The following is a 22,156-nucleotide window of genomic DNA, read 5'->3' on the forward strand; positions in this document are numbered from 1 at the left end:
CTCGGTAGCTTGCCGGGCTCTCCGAGAGGGGCGGAGGAATCGAACTCGGGTTGGCCATGTTGGCCGCTTGTAAGGCGAACGCCCTACCCGCTGTGCTATGTAAGCAATTAATGTGGACAACTTATGAAAATAATATATATATATATATATATATATATATAGGCTGGAGCGATAGTACAGCAGTAGGGTGTTTGCCTTGCGCACAGCCAGCCCAGCTGAGCTGGGTTCAGTTCCTCCGCCCCTCTCAGAGAGCCCAGCAAGCTACCGAGAGTATTTCACCCTCATGGCAAAGCCTGGCAAGCTACCTGTGACATATTCAATATGCCAAACACAGTAACAAGTCACAAAATGGAGATGTTACTGGGCCCACTTAAGCAAATTGATGAACAATGGGAGGACAGTGTTTGATATATATATATATATATGTGTGTGTGTGTGTGTGTATATATATATATATATATATATATATATATATATATATATATCACTAGGGATTGAAACCTGCCCCTGCCCCAGAGAAATTCAGAGCTGTCCATGGCTTGGAGGCCAGCCACACATGCTAGGGGAAAAGGCAGCTCAGATAGAGAAGGGAGCACCAAATAAAGGGTGTTGGGAGGATCCTCCCAGGATGGGAGAAGCATGCTGAAAGTAGACTACAGACCGAACATGATTGCCACTCAATGCCTCTTTTGCAAACCACAACACCCAAAAGGAGAGAACAAAAGGGAATGCCCTGCCAGAGAGGCAGGGTGGGATGGGGGGGATAGGGGGTGGGAGGGATACTGGGATCTGTGGTGGTGGAAAATGGGCACCGGTGGAGGGATGGGTATTTGATCATTGTATAATTGAAACCCAAGCACAAAAATTTGTAAGTCTACAACTGTACCTCATGGTGTCTCACTAATAATTAAAAAAAAAAAAAAGAAAAAGAAATTCAGAGCTGAATTACCAGCCCCTTGGCTGGGCCAGGACAGTGGTTCTTATCTTGACCTTCTAAACATCTAAGATAAGAACAATTGAACCTCACTTAGAAACCTTGGGTTTAGGGTTACAGATGAGATGGAGCATGCCTGGGGCCACCAGCCAAGAGAGAATTTATTGATCCCTTTGGCACTGACCCAGTGGACCACCTGCCCTTTCTAAAAATGTGCCTTCCTGTTTTCGTCCTCTCTGAAGTAGTGGGGGGGTGAAGGGTGGGTGGGAGGGGACCCTAAGACAATGGTGGAGGCAAGCGACGCTGGAGGAGGAATGTCGTGTGTTTGCCTTGTCACGGAGAGTAATGCAAGTCCTGGTGCTTTAAGTAGAAAAGTAAAACGATAAAAAAAGAATGGATAGCGCAAGCGAAAATTTACATACCCGGATGTTGACAGCTCAAAATAGCAGGAGGTGAAGCAACAGCTGCCCAGCAGGCGCGAACTACTGACGTGAAAGTCACTCTATGCAGAATCCAATGTTACAGTAGAGATATGTCGGTATTTGCATGCAGAAATGTTTCTAAGGTTTTTTTCATTGACAAAAGCTAGTTATGGGTCAGCAGAATGCGTGACGCCACACGCACACAGGGGAGATGTAGGAGAAGCAGAGACTGAACAAAAGGGAAGGGGTTTCGGGGAATGTTCATGGGGACAGTCACGTCTGAGACCAGACAGATGCAACGTCTGTGTGAGGACAGGACTTCAGGAGCCTCCACCTGTGACTCACTCCTGATGAGAAAGCTCTTCTCGACCCATGCAAATATTTCATATTTATCCAGAGCAAATGACCTCAGCTACCTTCCAGGAAGGATAAGGCAGAGCTGCTGGGAATGACCCTGGCTGACTTTCCTGTCCCCCAGATGAGCGGGGGGGCGGGGGGGGCCTGTCCGGAGCAGCCGCTGGGAAGAACAGACCCTAGATTCCCACCTGCCCAACGGCCCTGGCCCCAGGGCGCATACCTGTGGTAGAGCTTCTTGTAGAGGTCCACGTTGCCGGCGCTCTTGTTCAGTTTCAAGAACCTGGTGGCCCCGCTGTCGTCCATGACCCCTTGGCTCAAGTAAAAGCTGTCCCTGCACAGATGGGAGAATGTGTCTCGCAAAGACCAGCTGGGCGGCACGGCCTAGAGGGCGCCACTCAGCTCAAGCTTGCTCTGAGAACGCCCACCCTGCACGCTCAGCACGGGACAGTCATCAGCACCCTGCGGTCCATCCAGAGCCAAATCCACGCCCCCAGCTGAAAAATCCCAACAGGTCCTGCTGTCCCTGACTGTGTCCACCCCTGCAGTTCAGGGCGGCTTGAGCCCCAGAGCCAGTGCCAACCTCCTTTTTTGGAAAGGGACATGAGAGGCACCTGGCATCAGGCATGTGGAGAAGCCCCCAAGGGAAAGGGATGGGGTGAACTCATATGGCCCTCAGTGGTGCCCGGGGGCTTCCTGTCCCCTCTGGGAGCCCTGAAGGGGGCACCCCTTGCCCATTCTCCTCTTTCACATAGACAGTGGATGGCCACTCCCCCCCTCCCGTTCAAAGTCTCCTGCACACAAGCCGAGAAGGTGCTGGCATCTGTGTCCCCCTCAGTGTCCAGCCCTCCCTGCTCACCCTAGGACTCTGACCAGCACCCTGGGCCCTGGCAGTGGGCACTAAGCAGTCCTGATGGGCGGGGTTTGGGGACACAGGAAGGAGGTACAGCTGTGGGTGACCCCCAGGCACTGGGCTAGAGAGCAGCAGGGATGCAGTGGGAGAGGCCCAGGCAGGAGGAGCAGAGGAAGTGCAGGCCCTGCCCTGAAACCACACGCACTCACCGGTAGCCCATGTCCTGGCATGCGGCCCGCCCGTAACTGTCGCTCCAGCCCTCCTGGCATACGGGGGACCAGGACCGGCTCTGTGCCGAGTACACCTGGAGGATGAAGTTGGGTCCGTAGAGGCGGGCTGCGGGGGGAGAGTGGCCGTGAGCATCACACATGTGGGGGGGGGGACACAGGGGCTGGGAGACACCCTCCCCTGCCCAGGGGATGGCCTGGGGCAGACGCCAGCCGGACGCAGCCTGGCCCACACTGTGGAACCCCAAAGCGCTGCCCACTGGGCCACACTGCAGCCCTCTTTCAATGGGGAAGTAAGGTCTGTTCAGCACATGCACAAGCCCGAAGGGGCTGGCCAGGACCCACTGGACAGGAAGTGGTGGTGCTTGCTTAGAGCTCAGGCAAGGAGGGGGTCGGAGAGAGGACTGAGGAGGGGCAATCCAGAGCCTCCCTATGGGGTGATGGACTGTCTGTCTGGCTGGGAACGGCCACCAGGTGGGAGGTGGTCAGGAGGAACACTGGGCTCCTTTTAAAAAGAAAATGAGCATGACGGTGTTTCCCGAAACTAGCTCCCCCAACAACCCCCAGAGCAGCAAGGCCCCCATCCCTGGCCCAGCCCTGGGCCCCACAGTGCCTCGATATGCCGGGCCTAGGACAGGCCCTTTCCCCTCCACGGAGTCAGTCATAGGCCCTCTGCCTAAAGAAATAATGTGGGTCTGAAGCGACAGCACAGCAGGGGGACTTGCCTTGCAGGCAGCCGGGTTCTATCCCCGGCACCCCATAGGGTCCCCTGAGCCCTGCCAGGAATGATTCCTGTGCACAGAGTCAGGAGTCAGCCCTGAGCACTGTCAGCTAAGGCCCCAAAATGAAAACAAAGAAAAGAAAGAAACAACACCACAAACACACCTCCTCCCTACCCAGTTTCTCCCTCTCCCTAGAGGAAGGTGCAGGGTACTGCGGGAGGGCGGAGAATAGAGCAGGGGTCTCCACGGAGCAGAACACCCTGAGAATTACGGAGGAACCTGTGTCACATAAGCAAGAACCTTCTGGAAGCAGCATCACACAACAGCAGGTAGTCAGCTTGCTCTGTAGGTCTGCTGCAATGCCCCGCTGAGGGGGCAAAGGTCATGGGGACCATCAGCTGTGACCTCACTGTCTCCTTGGTGCCCCTCCCCTTCCTCCAGGATTGTCCTCACTGGACCTCGGCACTTTCTAGTGCTCAGACCCCAAGCAGATAGCAAACACCAGGGGTACTTCTATATGTATCTAGTGAGGACACATCAATCCAGACGAGGGAATACTACACAGTGCTGAACAGAGGGGGTCCTGCCCTATCTCCCAGGCCCTGTGTCTGTTCACGCTCACATTTCTAATGTGACCTAGCGTGGGGAGCTCGAGCACAGCAGTCACATATGTGCTCACAGAGGAAACAGGAGCAACGCTTGCTGTCATCTTAGCCTCACCCTCCCAACCCCAGGTGATCCCTCTGCAGAGAAACGGGGGTGGAGACTCCCACGGAGCTGCAGGGCACCAAGGAGCACGTGGACTGTCTGAGGGAAGAGGCAACAGGACCCAGGCAAGTTGGGGGGGGGGGCAGTCAGAAACAGACCCAGTGTCCTTGCAGCAGCTTCGGGGGCCAAGGAAACTCACTGAGAATCTGACAGCCCCAACTCACACACACACCAAACCCACACACACGTACACACACACACACACATAAGCATGCAGGGTCATGTCCCGTCCTACACTGCACACCATCTCCACAGACCCTGCTCATCTCGCTCAGCCCCGCCCCACCTCCACTCTGACCCCGCCTACCCCGCCCAGTCCCTGCCCTGGCCCCACCTAACCCTGCTCTCATCTCAGGCCCCACCCACATCTGCCATGGCCCCACCCAAACTCCACCCATTTCTGATCTGCCCCGCCCTGGTTTCACAAAGCCCCGCCTACTCCTGCTCTCCCCCATTCAAGCCCCATCCATTCCTGCTCTGGCCCCGCCTATTGCCCTGCCCATCCCTGCCCTAGCCCCACCCACCCCCGCCCTGGCCCTGCCCATCCCTGCTCTGGTTCTACACAAGCCCCGCCTACTCCTACCCTTGCCCTGCCCAAGCCCCACTCATTCCTGCCCTGGCCCCACCTGTTGCCCCACCCATCCTTGTCCTGGCCCCGCCTATCCCTGTCCTGGCCCCGCCCATCCCTGCCCTGGCCCCGCCCATCCCTGCTCTGGTTCTACACAGGCCCTGCCCACTCCTGCCCTTGCCCTGCCCAAGCCTCACCCATTTCTGCCCTGGCCCCACCTGCTGCCCCACCCATCCCGGCCCTGGCCCCGCCCATCCCTGCTCTGGCCCCACCCATCCCTTCCAGGCCCTGCCCATCTCTGCCCCGCCCATTCCCCCACCCACCTGGCCTCGGCCCTGCCCCACTCACCACAGCGGTTCTCGTCCTCCCCTTGCGGACAGTGCAGGATCCCATCGCACCAGTGCGAGGGGCTGACACAGATCTTGGAGGAGCCGCACTCCATCCCCGTCACTGCGCAGTCATTCTCCACTGCGGGTAGAGAGGCCTTCAGGCTGAGAAGGAGGAGGCCCCGCCGCACCCAAAATGGGGGGAGACCCCCGTCCTCTCCTCCCACTGGGGCCGGGCCCTGCCGCCAGCACCACCCCGTGGACAGCACCAGACATGGAGCAGAGCCCGGGAGGGGCAGGACCCCGCTCCCACTTCCACACGTGGGCCCCGCTGGCCGTGCAGTGACCCAAGGCACCTGGGCTGTGCTCCCACTGTGGGACGCTGTGCTCCCACTGTGCTCCTTAATGTGCTCCCACTGTGGGATGCTGTGGGCATGGGGTTCAGTGGCACCTGACGAGCCCTCCATGGCACCCGGCGCCCCCCCCCCCCCCCCACACACACCCCGTCCATTCTCCAAGCCCCTAATCTTCCCTCTGCACTTACAGAACTTCCACAGCAGGACAGCGGCCAGTGCGACTCCGGCCAGCACCACCCCCAGGCCCAGCACTCCACACAGCACCTTCTTGGTCTCTGCAGGAGAAGGGGGAGGGGTACATCAGATGGGGGTCTTCCCACTAACGAAGCCCCCACCATGCACAAATGACATGGGTTACACAGGCCAGCCGACACTGGGCAGACAAGTGACGCATGAACTCTGACTTCTACAGCTTTTAGGTTTTGGAGAATGAGAGCAGGAATGAGGTGGGCAGGAAGGAGCAGCTCCACTCTTGAAAATCCAAGTCACAGCCCGAGAGATAGCACAGCTCGCGGGGTGCTGGACTTACGGCAAATCCCAGTTTGATCCCTGGTCCCCCATAGGGTCTCCCGATCACCAGGAGTGATCCCTAAGTGCAGAACCAGGAACAAGCCCTGAGCATCGCTGAGTGTGGCCCATAATTGGAGGAGGAGGAAGAAGAGGAGGAGGAAGAAGAGGAGGAGGAGAAAGAGGAAGGAAGAGAAGGAGGAGAAAGAGGAGAAAGGAGGAGGAGGAGGAGGAAGGGAGGAAGAGGAGGAGAAAGGAGAAACGAGGAGGAGGAGAGCAGGAGGAGGAGGAGGAGGAAGGGGAGAAAGGAGGAGGAGAAGGGAGGAGGAGGGAGGAGGGGGAGGAGGAGAAAGGGGAGAAAGGAGGAGGAGAAGGAAAGGAGGAGGAGGAGGGAGGAGGAGGAGGAGGAGGAGGAGGAGGAGGAGGAGGAGGAGGAGGAGGAGGATTGGGTCAGCGCCATCTGATGCCAGGCAGCAGGTTGTGGTTCCCCCTTTGAATTCCACTGCACAAGCCCAGGCTGCCGCTGGCCAGGCCAGCAGGGGGAGCCAGGGACCAGCTTCCTGGCCTCAGAACAGATAGCCTTGCTCCCTAGGGTGGAGGGAGCATGCGTTTTCCTCAAAGGGTGCCACGTGTGGCCCCAGCCACATAATCAGCACGTGGCCAACTGGGCTCAGGCCGAGGCAGGGGCCAAGGACTAGGAGGATTTTCCCTGGACATAGCATCGGCCAAGGGCTAGGAGGATTCTCACTGGACACACCACATACGTACCAGCCACGTAACTAGCATGTGGGCCACTGGCTGTCCCTGGAGAGATAAGGGGGACTGACCTTTGTGTTGGACCCCCATGGTGTGTGTGGACAGCAGTCTAGTTCTCGGTCCCAGACTTGACCTCCGCTTTCCCTCAACTGAGCTGGAATCTGGTGATGAGGGTTTGGCCAGCCCCGACAGGACCTGGTGCTGATGGGCCCAGGCATCTCCTGCTGGACTGAGCTGACCAGGAACTGGCTACCTCGTGGTCAGGGGAGCACCTGCTGCCTCAGCCTGCAGCCTCTGGACTTGCTGGCTTGCGGCTCCCCCAAGCCCCCGGCCATGACCCTCCCAGCGCTCAGTGGTGACTGTAACTAACGCCTCTGGTTTTCCTGTGGGTGGACGGGACTCAGGGGCCAGCAGTGAATGTGGGGAGGGGAGAGAGACATGGGCAGAGAGAGGAGGACGAGTGAGCCTGGGGGCGGAGGTCCTGAGTGCCCGACCAGAGTACAGTGGGCAGGGTGCCCAGCCGACCTAGGTTCAAACCCCAGATCCCCATACAGTCCAACGGGCTATTCTGAGTGAGTACAGAGCCAGGAGTAAGCCCTGAACACTGTCTGACCCCAAACCCAAAAAGCCTATCATTGCAGAATAAGGGGGTAGGGAAACAGTACAGAGGGCAGGACACTTGCCTAGCCTGTGGCAGACCTGGGGGTTTGATCCCTGGCAACACCAAGCCAGAAGTGATCCCTGAGCGCAGTCAGAAGTAAGCCCCAGGGGCTGGAGCAATAGCACAGCAGGTAGGGCGTTTGCCTTTCACACAGCTGATCTGGGTTTGATTCCCAGCATCCCATATGGTCCCCCGAGTACCGCCAGGAGTAATTCCTGAGTGCAGAGCCAGGAGTAACCCCTGTGCATCACCAGGTGTGACCCAAAAGCAAAAAGGAAAAAAAAAAGTAAGCCCCAAGCATCACCGGTATGACTCAAAAACAAACACCAAAACCAGGAAAAAAAAAACAAATGGTGAGTTGATGACGTCAGTGAGAGCTGGGGGCCTGTGGGCGGGGCGAGGGGGAGGGGGGCTCCTTGAGGGACAAATATTACTCACTGTGATTTTTTTCTGGGAAACTCACTGGATTATTCATCCTGAACGGTACAAGTGGCACATGCCCGTGTGCCCAGCGCCCCAAATAAACTGAAATGCCACCAGTGCCACCAGGCTGGCTTATTCTACCCCAGGAGCTATCATTTTCCCAGCCTGAACAAAAGTGGGGCTGCTTGTGGAAGAGGAAGGAGTCTGGAGAGAAAATCCACAGCAAAGAGAGGCAAAGTCGAAGGGGTGTAGAGGTAGAGGGGAGTGCAACCCCCAACAAAAGACCCCCCCCCCCCGTCCCCTATCCCCTAGGCCATCCTCCGAGATCCCGAACGCCCAGACAGTCCCAGCGATGCCCCCCATGGAAACAAGATACTCCCCAAGCATCTCCAGCCTGGCCCTCAGGACTCAGGGATCATGGTTCCATACAGCTGGGAGAGGTCCCAGTGCACTGGAGCCCAACACTCTCTCGGGATGGTGAGAAGCACACAGGGACACAGGCGGCCCTGCTCCTCTGGCTGGCCAGGACCACTTCCGGCCTGGTGGCTGCCCCCTGGTCCTCGGGGCTGTTGCCTAGAGCCGAGCCCCTGATCTCACGTGGAGCACCTGGAAGCTTGGACGCAGGGAAGGGGTTTGAGACGCCCTGACGGGCAGGACCGCTCACGCAGATAGATGCAGGGGACAGGGCCAGAGTGCAGGGCCCCCAGGCTGGTGCTCCTTCGAAGGGGACCCCTTCCACCCTGCCCCCCGTGGTGCCTTACTTGTGAAGTACGGTGTCTCCGGGGAGGATTTGGGCTGAGCGTGGACGACAGGTGCCGAGGCTTGGGCTGGACCCTGGGGCAGGTACTGGGGCACCACCGCGGGCGGGTAGTAGTGAGCCGGGTACACGGTGTAGACTTGGGGGGCTGTGGCGACGACCAGAGGCGAGGGCGGGTACGGGCCTTCATGCTGGTAGCCACGGTTCTCGTAGTAAGGCCCTGCGCCCGGGGCTGAGCCCTAAGCAAGGAAGGAAACAAAAGTGAAGGGGGGCTATTCTCTCGGGGTGCCTGAGAGGGGCCACAGACCCAGCCCTCGGAAACATGCACCGTCCTGTCCACAGATGCCTGCGGCGTGCCCACGCTCTGCTGCCTTTTGGAGCCCGTGGAGACGGAAGGGGACGACCGTCAAAAGGCTTCAGAGAGCAACGCGGGGGTCTGGGCAGAGTCGCTCTCCGCCCTGGAGATGGGGATGCAGCCAGGAGCCCGTGATGGCAGAAGCACCATAAAGACTTGCTGGGCCAGCCACCCCTTGATGCCCGGCCTCAGCTGCCCTTACTTCCAAGCACCCCAAAAGCAGGGTCCCGAGGAGGGACTGGATGGACCCAGGGCAAGTGGTGAGCTTTGTGCTACCCTGGCATCAAAATGGGCCTGGACAAAGTGCCATAATGCTTAACTATAAGTTAAGAGCTTGGTCATGGACAAATTCTGTCATGATCCAAAAAGTAATAACTAAATTCGAACCCTGCTAGGGTTAGAAAAGATTAATCTGGCCTGAGCACTGTAGTCTGAGTCTGTGACAAGATGTTCCCAGGAGAGCCACCCTACAAGCCTCAATGTATCTCTTATTGTGTCCACACAAAAATAATGTTAAGAAGTAGAATTAAGATGTTAACTAAGTTATTGGACTAAGGAAGAAGAGGAACACCCGTAGGTGGTATTTCCGCCCTTGAGCCTGATGAGCGGTCTGCATTGGCCCAGAGTGCGGGGAGTTGGGGAGAGGCAAGAGATTGGGAGAAGAGGAGAGAGCAGGGCAGCGAGACAGAGTGCGGAGAGACTAGCAAGGGGGACAGAGAGAGAAGGATGTAGAAGAAGAATACAGGAGCAGGCGCGTGGAGAGAGAGCCCAGGGTGCGAGATGGAGCACGGAGAGATGAGCGGGAGAGACAGGAGGAGACGGGAATGAGTGGCAGTGTGAGACTAGAATGGGAGGCTCAGAGAGACTGGGGCAGGCGCGTGGGGAGAATGGAATAAACGGCAACTGATCAATCTACCGGCTTGGCCGTTGTTTCCTGATCCATCTGCCCCATAGCATGGGCCGTCCTGGCTGGGCGAGTGGCCTGAGACCACCCAACCCAGGCGGTGAGGGAAAGAGCCGTCACGGCCTCTCTCTAGCCGTCCTGGAGATTTACAGACCATGGCTCGCTGGGGGAGGATGACGGTTCTCGTGAAACCTGTCGGTCAACAGCACTTTAACCCACAGGGTCAAAATCTGATTGAAAAGTGCCTGCCAGGTGGGAGTGATAGTCCAGTGGGGAGGGCACTCGCCTTGCACACCTCCAACCTGGGTTCAATCCCCGGCATCCCGCATGGTCCCCTGAGCACCACCAGGAGTGATTCCTGAGTGCAGAGCCAGGAGGAAGCTCTGAGCATCGCCAGGTGTGGCTCAAAAACAAAACAAAAAAAAGAAAAAAAGGAGAGAAAGGCAAGTGAGAGGTAATCATTCATCCAACTGGGAGGCCGAGGGAGAGGAGGGTCACGTGGGCCTGAGGCATCTAAGAACACGGGTCCCGCCTGGGAGGGGTTGCAGCTGACAACCTTAGTCCCGGCGAATTCCTATGCGGAGGATTGGAAATCAGAAACAGGTGCAGCGAAAATGCAATCAGGTGACTAAAGGTCTATCGATCCGGGGAGGACAGCCAAGGTGTGTTTCCCAGATGGAGGAGGGAGAGTCGGCGTCACAGACCCCACCCCTTCATTCCAGGCAGTTTCCGGGAGTGCAGAGATGACGGGGTGGGGGTGTGGTATGGTGTGCGGGGGGATGGGCAAGGTCTCTGCCCAAACAGCTGTGAGGGGGCTCAGTGGGGGTGGGTGGGGGCAGTCGTCCCTCCCCGCACTCACTCACCGGGTCCAGCGCCATCCTGAGGGGGTCGGAGCGTCAGCGGGGCTGCAAGGGGAGAAAGCACAGCTGTCACTCAGGGAAGCATCTGGGTGGGGGGCTCTGAGCCCCCAGACTGGGTGTGCAATTTTAGGGTGCACTTCCCTTATACCCTCCCGGGGATCCTCTCCCTTTGCCCTGCCGACAGGAGCGTCCCGGGAGCAAAAGTCGCACCCAGTTCAGCCGAGGGAGGCCGAGGTCAGCAGACAGGTACAGAACCCCAGAGAGCCCTGACCAAGGAGGCGATGACGGGGTGCCCTGGCCAGTAATGGGGCCCTAGCCCCGCCCTTCCACTTCTCCGGGTGAGCAGCTGGAGGGGGACCAGCCAGGGCTGGTTGCTAGCCTCTCCTTGGCTCCCTGCAGAGGTCACACCTGACAGCCCTTTGACTTTATCTTTTTTGTGTTGTGTTTGTTGGTTTTGGCCCACACCCAGCATGCTCGGGGTTATTCTCAGCTTGGTGGGGGGGGGGGGGGTGGAGTTGAACCGGTGAACCGGGCCCCACACAGGCCAATGTGCTTGCATTGGGCCACGTCCTCCCATCGAGTGTCTGCCAGCCTTAGCGGGGAATGTAGGCCACATCCAGCAGTACTCGGGGTGCCCCATCTCTCAGGCACCCCTCCCCGCCTCTGTAAAGGAGCTGTAGGGGACCCCCAACTCTTCCCTGGTTGTTTGGCTTTGTGGCCACACCAAGCAGTGCTCGGGAACCACATGGGGTGTGGGGCTGAGCACCGGAAGAGCCTTTTCTGCCCAGGCCCCGGGAGTGAAATATTCTGTCAAATGGCCAGAAGGCCACGCACCACCACACACCAGGTCCCACACGCTGCCCAGGGCATGGGGAAAGGTTCAAAGGGGCAGAGGCAGGGAGACAGCGCATCGGGGAGGGCTCTTGCATTGCATGTGCTCCCAGGCCGTCAGGAGCCCCTCGGTCCTTCCCCGGCAAAGCAGACCTTTGCTGCTCTAAGGTGAATAAATAGGCCAGACAGAATGGGTCTTGCTCTGAAGGGCACAAGCGACTTTCGAATCCTGGGTCCTTCTGTGAGCATGAGAACAACACACCAGGACCTTATTTACTCCCAAAGCAAAGAAAAATCCAAGAACCAGATCATGGGCACACAACTGACCCCAGTCTCATCCCCATAGAAGCGATCCTGAGCACAGAGCTGGGAGTAGCCTCTGAGCACAGCTAGGCTGGCCCAAACCGCCCCCACACACACACATACACACACATGCATGAGCACACACACATACTCACACACTTGCATGCACACATACACACTATATGCCCACACACATGTGCACAAACATGCATATGCACACATATACACACGCATATGTACACACACGCACATGCACCACACACATGTGCACACATGATACATACACACATGCATGCACATGCAAATGCTCATACACACATGCATGCACATACACACACACACACATGCACACATACCCCACTGAAGAACCAGTTCTCATGGAGAGCTTTGATTTTTTTGGTGGTGCAGGGAGGATCAAATACGGGGTCTCCAAGACTTGGCTACATCCTCAGCGTCCCGAAAATAATTGGGGGTACTCGAGTAAGACCCAGCATTGCTCCAGGCTCCCCCTAGCTCACACTCTGGAGCGAACCCTGGCAGTACGCAGGGGACCCTGTGTGGTGCCACCCCACACCATGAAGATGGAGTGCTGCATGCCAGGCAAGTGCATAAGCCTCAACTATCTCTCTGGGCCTCTGGAAGATTCTCTGGAGGCCAAGCCAGGGCCTGAGTGTCGAGGAAATGCCTGAGTTCTACCTGCAGCTCTGCTGGCCTCTCCCCTACCCCTAGGTCCTGGGGGTCCCTCCACCTGCTGGGGTTATGAACCCTCCCCCCAAATAAATAGTCAGAAGCTCCACCCCTTTCTGTGTCTGAAAAGCACCAACTCAGGCGAATGGGCAGCTAGGGTCTGTCCGGAGAAGCTTTCAGCCTTGCACAGGGACGCCAACCGTCTCCCCGCGGCCCTCAGCCTGGACGCTGCCCTGCCCACCCTCCCGCAAGAGCAGGAAAATGCCCGTCTCTGGATCATGTTCCAAAGCGCCATGCGTGGCTCAGACCCGCTCCCAGGGTGGGGGGCGGGGGACCCGCCCAGCTCCCCACTATAGGTTTGGTTGAAGTTTCAGGAAATGAACATTTGATCGTGTTGGCGGCCTGCCTGGTTCAGGAGCTGTCTGAAGGGAGGCTGGGCCCAGCCGGGCTGGCAATCCGGGCTTCCCAGTCATCCGAGAACCCTCCTGGCCAGCCCCGGGCAGCCAGGCAGGCAGGAGAGCCAAGCCCCACGAGAATCCACTCAGTCAGTCCCATGCGGCCAGCCACAGCCACAGGACCACCGCACCACATCAGCCTGGGTGCAAAAGACAGGGAGGGTCAGCTGTCCCCCTGGAAGTGATGTGCAAGCCGCCCAGGGCCACGGGGGCCAGAAGACTACGTCAGCAGCGCCTACCCTCCCAGGCAGGTGTGCCTGTGCCCACATGCTCTCAACGCTCTCCCCGGCCAGTGTCTGAAGGGCTCGGAAAGCCCCCTGAGAAGGTGCTTGGCGACAGCTCTTCCCGACACCCAACGGACTTGGAGAGAGGCTCAGTCTTGGTTCTGGAAAGTCTCGTGCAACAAAGCGATGGTCCTGGAAGGTTTGGAACAGCTCAGTTGACAGCAATAGCACCTCCATGGAAACAGGGCATAGCTGTCCGTCTACCTGGGCCGTCCACTATGGCGCTGACCTGATGGCCGGGCGCTCTCGGGCCATCCTGAGCTGGGATGTGCCAACGATACAGCTGCTGGAGTCTGGAAAGGTCAAAACAAAGCTCACGGGATCTGGGTCTCGCACAGAGGGTCCCCTCGACGTTGGCCGCTGGTCCTCTGCCGCCACCACATGGGCCTTTGCTCCTTCACAGATACTGACGGTGAGAGCAGGGCAGGCAGGTGAGGTCCACTCCCTTGACCTCGGCGTCTGTCCATCTTCCTACCGCCCAGCAGCACAGCCTGTCCAAGGGCCGAGCGCCCAGAGAGCCCGCCAGACTGCCACATGAGTGCTCCGGGCCGGCCCATGGAACATTTACTGACAGCAGACATAGGTGACAGTCGAAGACAGACAGGTGGACAGGACTGAAACAGGGCCTTATGCAGAGACTGGCACTGAGAGGCAGAGGCAGAGAGAGCAAGGGAGAGCGACATCACAGCCGACTGTGCCCTCACGTTTCCCCTAGGAATGCTTCTGGTTCCGCAAGATTCTACTGGAGGGCCAGAGTTGAGCCACTCTGGGCTCTAGCCTTGTTCCAGGTGAAGATGAGGCCACCGAGCTTTGATTTCTTAGGGCTGGGGAGCCAACCTGGAACTTGGGAGAAAAACGCACAGCCGGGGGCAGGAGGAAAACAGACTGTCAGGGCGAGGCCCCGGGCATACCCAGCTCAGCTGCCCTCTCCCTCCCGAGGCCCCAATCCCAGAGGGAAGGAGGCGTCCAGGAGACAGGCCACGGGTGGGAAGGAGGCGTCCAGAAGACAGGCCATGGGCGAGGGAGCAAGGCTTGCCCCAGAGGCATGTGAAAGAGGAAATGAACTAAGTGGACGGCGGCAAGGCATGTGGCAGGTCCCCGGTCACTCCACGGAGAGTCTTGACAGACGGCAGGCTGCTCGGGGCTGTCTGCGGGGAAGGTCATTCCATCCACGCATCCTGAGCACTAGCTCAGACAGATGCTCAAATGCTGCTCAGGGCACCAGCCTTCCTTCCAGGGTCCTGGCATGGTTCTCAGCGCCCCTGGGCGCCCTTTCTCACCCACTCCCGAGCACGCTGGGGCTGGGGTGGGGGTGACGTGTAGCTCTTCTCTCTGCGGGGGTCAGAACTTGAAGCCGTGCCAAGAGAACCCGACTCAGGTGCCTGAGTCTGATCACCTGGGTGAGGTCAGAGGGCATGTGGCAGGCAGAGACCGGAAGGTCCCAGCCCGGGATCTACCACACACACCACGGCCAGCCTTCACTCACCCATTGCCCCTCCCAGTCACATTTTATCCAGGGGCTACAAGGTCCTGGCCCACGCCTGCATGTATGGCGTCTGTGCCATGTCATGGCCCCCAACTCTATCCATCTCCTGGTGCTATCACAGCCCCCAAGGCCACCACACACCTCTGATGCCACCTCCCCATTCCCATGCCACCACATGGCCCCATTCCACCACACACTCTGTGCCCTCATGTTTCTGCACCTCCCCTCCTGCCCATGCACACACACACACACACACACACACACACACACACACACACACTCACTCACTCACATCGACATATGTACATATGTGCATGCACACACACAGCCCAATGCCTGGGGTGCTTTCCTTCTCCCATCCCAGCACCAAAAGTCCCCCATTTGTGACCTCTGCTCCGAGGGGTCCCCGGCCCTCAGCAGCCTCCCCCTGCGATGTCACCTTGACCGAGACATGCCACTCAATCTCCTCCTGACTCTTCTTGTGCTCAGATGGGGGGGGGGCGTGGGGGGAACACAACCTCCTCTTCCTTTCTGAGCCCCCACTTGCTGCAAGACCCCCTGCCCCCGCTCTTGCTCCTCCTCAGGTACAGAGGGGGTCAAGGGTCACCAGGCCCCCATCCCCGTTCCCAGCCCACTATCCCTGGGGTGCCTGCCAGGGCCTCCACCCCCGTGCCAGGAAGGAGCTCACAAAGACCAGCCTAGCAAACACTCAGGGCTCAGATCTGTGACACTGCACCCCGCCTCCCCCCCAGCCCGTCTGCCTCGCCCCACAGGGGGGATCACTGGGGGGCTGAGCCCACGTCGGGGGAAACGGCGGGTGCCCTGGAAAGAAGGGGCCAGGAAGAGCAGCCCACTGTGGAGACCCGGAGCCCTGGCAGACAGCAGTGTGGGCCAAAGGGGCTCGGAAGGCCCCCCGTGCCCCCTGCCCCACCCCACGCTTCCAGATCCTTCTCTACTGCGGGGTCAGTTTCTCCAACTGGCCATAACTCTCAGGCGTCCCAGGTCAGTGGCCCTGGCCGGCTTCCCAAATGCAGAAAGTTCCAGAAGCTACAGACCAGCAGGCTCCTGAGCCCCACTCCGGGGTCTGAGCAGCTGCCTTGCCGGGACCATGGAGCCCAGAGGCCAGAGACCCCCAGGGAAAGTCAGAGCAGAGCCGAAGCCGGACCGAGACACAACCACACGTGTGTGGACCACCGGGGCACGTCCAACGCCGGCCCTCACCTGCAGGGCCAGCACCCACCTAGAGGGAGCCACGGCTGGACCAGAGAGGCGGCGAGTCAGTCAAGCATCAGCAGGGACCCCGAGCACTGAGCTGGGAGTAAGTCCTGAGCACTGCCAGGTTTGGCCCCAAAACAAAGGGGCAAAAATGAAAACAGGGGCTCCCAGGAGCTCGGCCTCTTGGCTTCCTTCTCCCCTTGTCTGCACCCCCAGGACATGCCAGGCCCCCAGCGGCCCGGGGAGAAAGGTGGTCCACACTCAGGGGAGGGGTAGTCCTCGCCCCCACTTCTTCCTGCAGGTGAGGGCCCTGGGCAGGTCACCCTCCCCTGCTCTCCATTTCCTCCCAGCTGTGTTCCCCAGGCTCCAGGAAGCTGTGGGGGGCCACTTTGCACCACCAACTCCCAGCTAAGCCATCAGGACCCCAGGAGCCATCCTGGGGGCCTGCTTCCTCCACCACACACCTGTGAGAGCAAGGAGGCCTTGGGGGCATCCCCGAATGGCAGGTGGCTGAGAATGACGGCCATGGCCAAGCCGCACCACACACCAGCAGAGACATGGGGTGTGGGGAGACAGAGACAGAGACACAGACAGACAGACACAGAGGGAGACACAGAGAGACAGAAACAGAGAGACACACAGAGAGAGAAAGAGAGAAAGCGAAACAGAGAGAGACAGACACGGACAGTCAGAGAGGCAGGGAAAGAGAGAGAGGGAAAGGGAGAAAGAGGCATAGGAGAGAGAGAGAGAGAGAGAGAGAGAGAGAGAGAGAGAGCACTAGAGGGAGAGAGTGCTTTGGGGCCACACCCAGTGCTCAGGTATCCCTCCTGGTGGTGCTGAGGTCAATCCAGGATGGGCCTCAAGCAAGGCGCTGGCCTGCCCCCTGGACTATCTCTCTGACCCCAGCTGATACTTTTAGCCCCTCTGGGTGTTCGTAGAGAAAAAGCCACAGGGACTGAGGACCCAAGGCGCCCCACTGGCTGGGGTATGTTGCCGTTCACTGCGAGTCTAGTAAGGTAGCTGGGGGGGGGGGGCACCCCAGTCTTTGCTAAGGCCAAGGAAGCCCAGGGTGACCCACGATGTCCTGGGGGCCCCTCACTCTGCAGCACTGGCGGCCTTGGAGTTTGACAGTGCCTCAGTTGCTGCACCCCCGCTTCCTGAAGGTCCCCCATCTCCTGGGTAAGGCTGCACCTTCCACACGGCTGACTTTCCCCACACCCCCAGGAATGGCTGTCCCGCCTTTTCTCTGCCTTTGGAATTTTCCAGGAAGGCCTGGTTGCCTGTGGCTGGGGGTGCCCTGGAAGCCCCTTGGTTGGTCCCCAGGACTCTGTTGAATCAAGGCATGTGCCACCCCCCAGCCCCCCAGAGGCTGGACCCAAGCCCTACCACTTTCCTCCCAGAGAAGTCCGGAGCGTCCCTCCAGACCAGGAGGCTGCCCTGCGCTTTCTGAACCCCAAGTGCTCTGCACTGTTCTGTGCCCATCACCCCTAGGTCCCAGGCTGAAAATGCCGGGAGCAGAGCGAGGACTGGAACCCCCAATTCCTAGAGTCCGGGGCGTAAAAGCAGATCCTTTACCCAGCCTGGAGGCTGCCGACTGGGCACCTGGGACTGGTCTGGGGGACAGCATGCCCGCTCTGGAATGCGGCCAGCCCCAATCCACAGCAGCCGATAAGCAGAGCCACAGCGGCCAGGTGTGCCTGCCTTGGACCCCAAGGGCTGCACCACCCCATCGCGCCCCAAGCTGGGCACCTCCAGTTCCCCCGCCCCCACCACAGAAGGGAACCGAGATCTCGAGATCTCGTTCAGGTGACTGCCAAGATTTGCGACCCAGATGCGTCCCCAGTCCCCAGTCTCCGGCTCTCCGGGTCCGGAAGGGGAAGGGCGCACCTCTGATCTCCGCGGGCCAAGACCCCCCCCCCCCCCCCACCCAAGTCTCCTTCCCCGGCCCTGGGCCCTGGCTGGGTTCTGGCGGGGCAGCGGTGGGGGCAGGCGCGTCCCCTCGGCGCGCCCGGCCGCGCCGCACCTGCCGCGCGCACCTGGCGCTCCCCTGGGCCCGCGCGCCCTGCACCCAGCGTACCTGCGCGGACCCCGCGGCTGGCCGGCCCGTCCAGTCCCGCCGGCCTCTGCCTCCTCGCCCGCAGCGGGACTCCTGCCCGGCAGGGCCCGGACCGAGCTTTAATCCCGGGGGCGGGACCCACTGCCCGAGGCGACACCTCCGAACGAGCGGGAGGAGGAGTTTCCCCCCAGGAAATCCCTGGCTGAAGTGTGTTGGGAGGATTCTTGGGAGACGCCGGCGCCTGCCTTGCCCCCACGCACCCACCCAGGAGGCTCCCAGGGGGACAGCCAGCCCGGGCCGACCACGGGTGCCCCAGCGCCCGTACCCCCGACCTGGCGGTCCCGCTTAAGCCCAGGACCGAACAGGGGTCAGAGGCTGTTCCCAGCGGCTCCCCTTTGCCCCGTGAGTCTGTGGGTGCTTTGGGACCCGGGAGAGGAGTGGCTCATTAACTGCCTGAGACCCGAGGCCTGGGTCACGTGCTGTCCCCGGCCCTCCGGGCCAGCATTCCCCTGGAACTGGACTTCCCTGGTACGTTCTGACCACCTCCAGCCAGTCTGGGCTCTGCTGCCCTTCTGGGGTGATGGTCCCTCTGGGGGGACTGCATGGCCCCAGCCCTCCCGGGACATCTTCATGCTCTCTCACTGTGCAGGACTGGCCCCATCACCCCCAAACCTCTGGGGGTCACCACCCCTCTGCAGGTGTGTTTTCTGCATTCAGCCCTTTTCTGGGCCTGCTCTCTCTACACCCACGGCCCCTCCTCTCAATGACCTCCTGGAATGTTTATTGCAGACCACATACTTCCTTGCTCCCTGGGCTGGTGGGCGTGGGGACAGGGTGGAGGGGATGTAGATGAGCCCACTTCTGGCCAGTGGGACCTGGAAGTGAGGGGCAGGGAGTGGAGGGAACTGATTCTCATCTCTCCAGGAGGGGGGTCCAGAACCTCCCAGTGCCAGGAGGAGGAAGCCGCTCTCAGAACCAGTGAGCTCCCCACCGCAAGTTCCTGGTGCTGTGGAACCATGGAATCAAGCAGCCGTGGCCACTCCTGGCACAAAGACAAGTGAGACACAGGAGCTGTTGACACGGGGAGTCCCAGCAACACTGCAGGAACCAACCGGGCCGAGAGATGGCACAGCAGGGAGGGTGCTAACCTCGCATGGCCAACCCGAGTCCCTTCCCCAGCACCCCATGAGGTCCCCTGGCCCCACCAGGAGTGATCCCTGAGTGCAGAGCCAGGAGTAAGCCCTGAGCACCGCCAGGTGCCGCCCCCAAACACACACACACACACACACACATAAGACATGCACACACATGCACGCACACACGCACCCCCCCCCACACACACACACACAGCAACAACTTCCACTGTCCTAAGCAGAGGCCCGCAGGGTCCCCAAGTCAGCATCTCTACAGTCCCATAAATGGGGCGACAGCATGAGACTGGGCGGACAACTGCTAAGGACGGGTTGGGGGCTCCTGGGCTGGAAGGAAGCTCATTTGGAAACGGCTCTAACGAATCCCCATTCCACAAAGAGCAGCCGGCTGGGGCACATGTCCTTTGGACTCACAGCTAAATCTGCAAGACACTCTGGGAAACCCTCAGACTTGAAGAGGGAATTGCACAGGGTCAGACTGCAGCACCCCAAGTCCCCCACCATCTGCCATCTGGAAGTGACAGACTCAGGGACTTTCCATGGGGACGCTGGCTAGGACACACCCCACCGTGTCCACACCCCAAAATTCTACCCTGGAGAAAGGGTGAATTATTGGGGTGCTCAGGGCTTACTCCTGGACCTGCACTCAGGGGTCACTCATGGTGGGGTCAGGGGGCCGTATGGGATGCCCGGATGGAACCCAGGTTGGCCACGTGCACGGTGAGCGCCTTCCCCGCTGTGCTATCACCAGCCCCTGAGGGTGAAGTTTTAACAACCCAGAGCTGGTCTGACCCAGCCCTCATAAAGGCAATGCACAGGGCTGGTGTCTGCCTTCACTCTCCCTGAGGAGGAGCGGCATCCCGCCAACCTAGCACGGGCAAGTGCCGTTAGGATTCGGCTCTGACCACCAGGGCCCCCTATTCTTGTGACCACAAAAATCACTGACTGTCTTCTAGAGGGATCAAGGTTAGTGACATCCCAGGGGCATGGCAAAATGACTAGGAGCCTCTCCTTCCTTCCTTCCTTCCTTCCTTCCTTCCTTCCTTCCTTCCTTTCTTTCTTTCTTCCTTTCTCTCTCTCTTTCTTTCTCCCTTCCTTCCTTCCTTCCTTCCTTCCTTCCTTCCTTCCTTCCTTCCTTCCTTCCCTCTCTCCCTCCCTCCCTCCTCCCTCCCTCCCTTCCTCCCTCCCTCCCTTTCTCCCTCCCTCCTTCCTTCCCTCCTTCCTTCCTTCCTTCCCTTCCTCCCTCCCTCCCTCCTCCCTCCCTCCTTTTCTCCCTCCCTCCTTCCTTCCCTTCCTTCCTTCCTTCCTTCCTTCCTTCCTTCCCTCCCTCCCTCCCTCCCTCCTCCCTCCCTCCCTCCTTTTCTCCCTCCCTTCTTCCTTCCCTTCCTTCCTTCCTTCCTTCCTTCCTTCCTTCCTTCCTTCCTTCCCTTCTTCCTTCCCTCCTTCCTTCCTTCCTTCCCTCCTTCCTTCCTTCCTTCCTTCCTTCCTTCCTTCCTTCCTTCCCTCCCTCCCTCCCTCCCTCCCTCCTCCGTCCCTCCCTTCCTCCCTCCCTTCCTTTCTCCCTCCCTCCTTCCTTCCCTTCTTCCTTCCCTCCTTCCTACCTTCCTTCCCTCCTGTGTAAACACAAAAAGGGACAGCGGTCTATCTCTCCCGCCACCCGTGTTCAGTAGTCTCACGCCATTTCCCCCACTCCAGAGAGGTCAATGGTGATGGGCAGGAAAAGGAAGGAAATGAGGGCCAGGCTGGTTGGTGTCAGTTGCACTTTATTCCATTCCCATTTCCATTCTCCTCTGATTCTCCTCTTGCTTCTTCCTCCCCTATGCTACTTCATTCTCTTTCTCGATTCCCCTTCATTCCCCTTCTGGTTCTGGAATCTGGATCCCCAAGGCCACTCTTACAGTCTAGTTAAATCCCCCAGCATGAGGCGTTGGGGTAACAATTACACATAGGTTTCATCATACAATCAGCAGATGTAAGGTCCTTCCCTCAGAGGAGGCTACTTCCAGGACATATTCTTATCCAGCAAGGCGACTGGCCTAAAGGCAAATATGGGTGTGTTTCTCCTCTCCTTAGTCCAACAAACATATAAACATTCATAATATTGATCATTTTGTATGGACACAGTAAAAGATACATTAAACTTATAGAATTGCTCTCCTAAGGCCATCTCGATCTCAGACTACAGTGCTCAAGCCAGATTAGTCTTTCCTAACCCTAGCAGGGTCCTAGTTTCATCGTTACTTTTGTATTATGACAGCATTTGTCCATGATCAAACTCTTAACTTATTGTTAAGAATTGTGGCACTCCGAGAACAGTTGACTGGTTAAAGAAACTTTGGTACATCTACACAATGGAGTACTATGTAGCTGTTAGAAAAGATGAAGTCTTTTCATGAAATTTACATATAAGTGGTACTACATGGAAAGCATCATGCTAAGCGAAATGAGTCAGAAAGAGAGAAAGATTGCATTCATCTGGGGAATATAAAATAACAAAATAGGAGACAAACACCCAAGAATAGCCAAGATAAGTACCAGGTGGTTTACTCCATGGCTTGGAGGCCAGCCACACACAGCAGGGGGAAAAGGCAGCTCAGACAAAGAATGGAGCACCAAATAAAGGGTGCTGGGAGGATCCTCCTAATCAGAGATGCATGCTGAAAGTAGACTATAGACCGAACATGATTGCCACTCAATTCCACTTTTGCAAACCACAGCACCCAAAATGAGAGAGAGAACAAAAGGGAATACCCTGCCACAGAGGCAGGGTGGGATTGGGGGATGGGGGTGGGAGGGATACTGGGATTAGTGGTGGTGGAGAATGGGCACTGGTGGAGGGATGGTTACTCAATCATTGTATAAATGAAACCCAAACACAAAAATTTGTAAGTCTACAATTGTACCTCATGGTGATTCACTAATAAAAATTAAAGAA

At 58.5% G+C, this 22,156-nt stretch overlaps 1 protein-coding gene across 1 annotated transcript in view; it reads right to left on the minus strand.

Annotated features, from left to right (window-relative positions):
• The window catches only part of TMPRSS2 (transmembrane serine protease 2), a 29,715-nt gene extending 11,558 nt beyond the window's left edge, over nucleotides 1–18,157 (minus strand). Inside the window, exons 1-7 of the mRNA XM_056119554.1 lie at nucleotides 18,092–18,157; nucleotides 10,757–10,798; nucleotides 8,639–8,873; nucleotides 5,719–5,805; nucleotides 5,197–5,316; nucleotides 2,773–2,899; nucleotides 1,934–2,044 (exon numbers count right to left, since the gene is read on the minus strand). Coding sequence (XP_055975529.1) covers nucleotides 1,934–2,044; nucleotides 2,773–2,899; nucleotides 5,197–5,316; nucleotides 5,719–5,805; nucleotides 8,639–8,873; nucleotides 10,757–10,771 — 695 coding nt within the window. The 5' untranslated portion in view covers nucleotides 10,772–10,798; nucleotides 18,092–18,157. The remainder of the gene's footprint in view (nucleotides 1–1,933; nucleotides 2,045–2,772; nucleotides 2,900–5,196; nucleotides 5,317–5,718; nucleotides 5,806–8,638; nucleotides 8,874–10,756; nucleotides 10,799–18,091) is intronic.
• Between the last annotated feature and the right edge of the window lie 3,999 nt (nucleotides 18,158–22,156).

Source organism: Sorex fumeus, unplaced genomic scaffold (assembly GCF_029834395.1).
Source record: "Sorex fumeus unplaced genomic scaffold, SorFum_2.1 ptg000041l, whole genome shotgun sequence".
NCBI lineage: Eukaryota > Metazoa > Chordata > Mammalia > Eulipotyphla > Soricidae > Sorex > Sorex fumeus.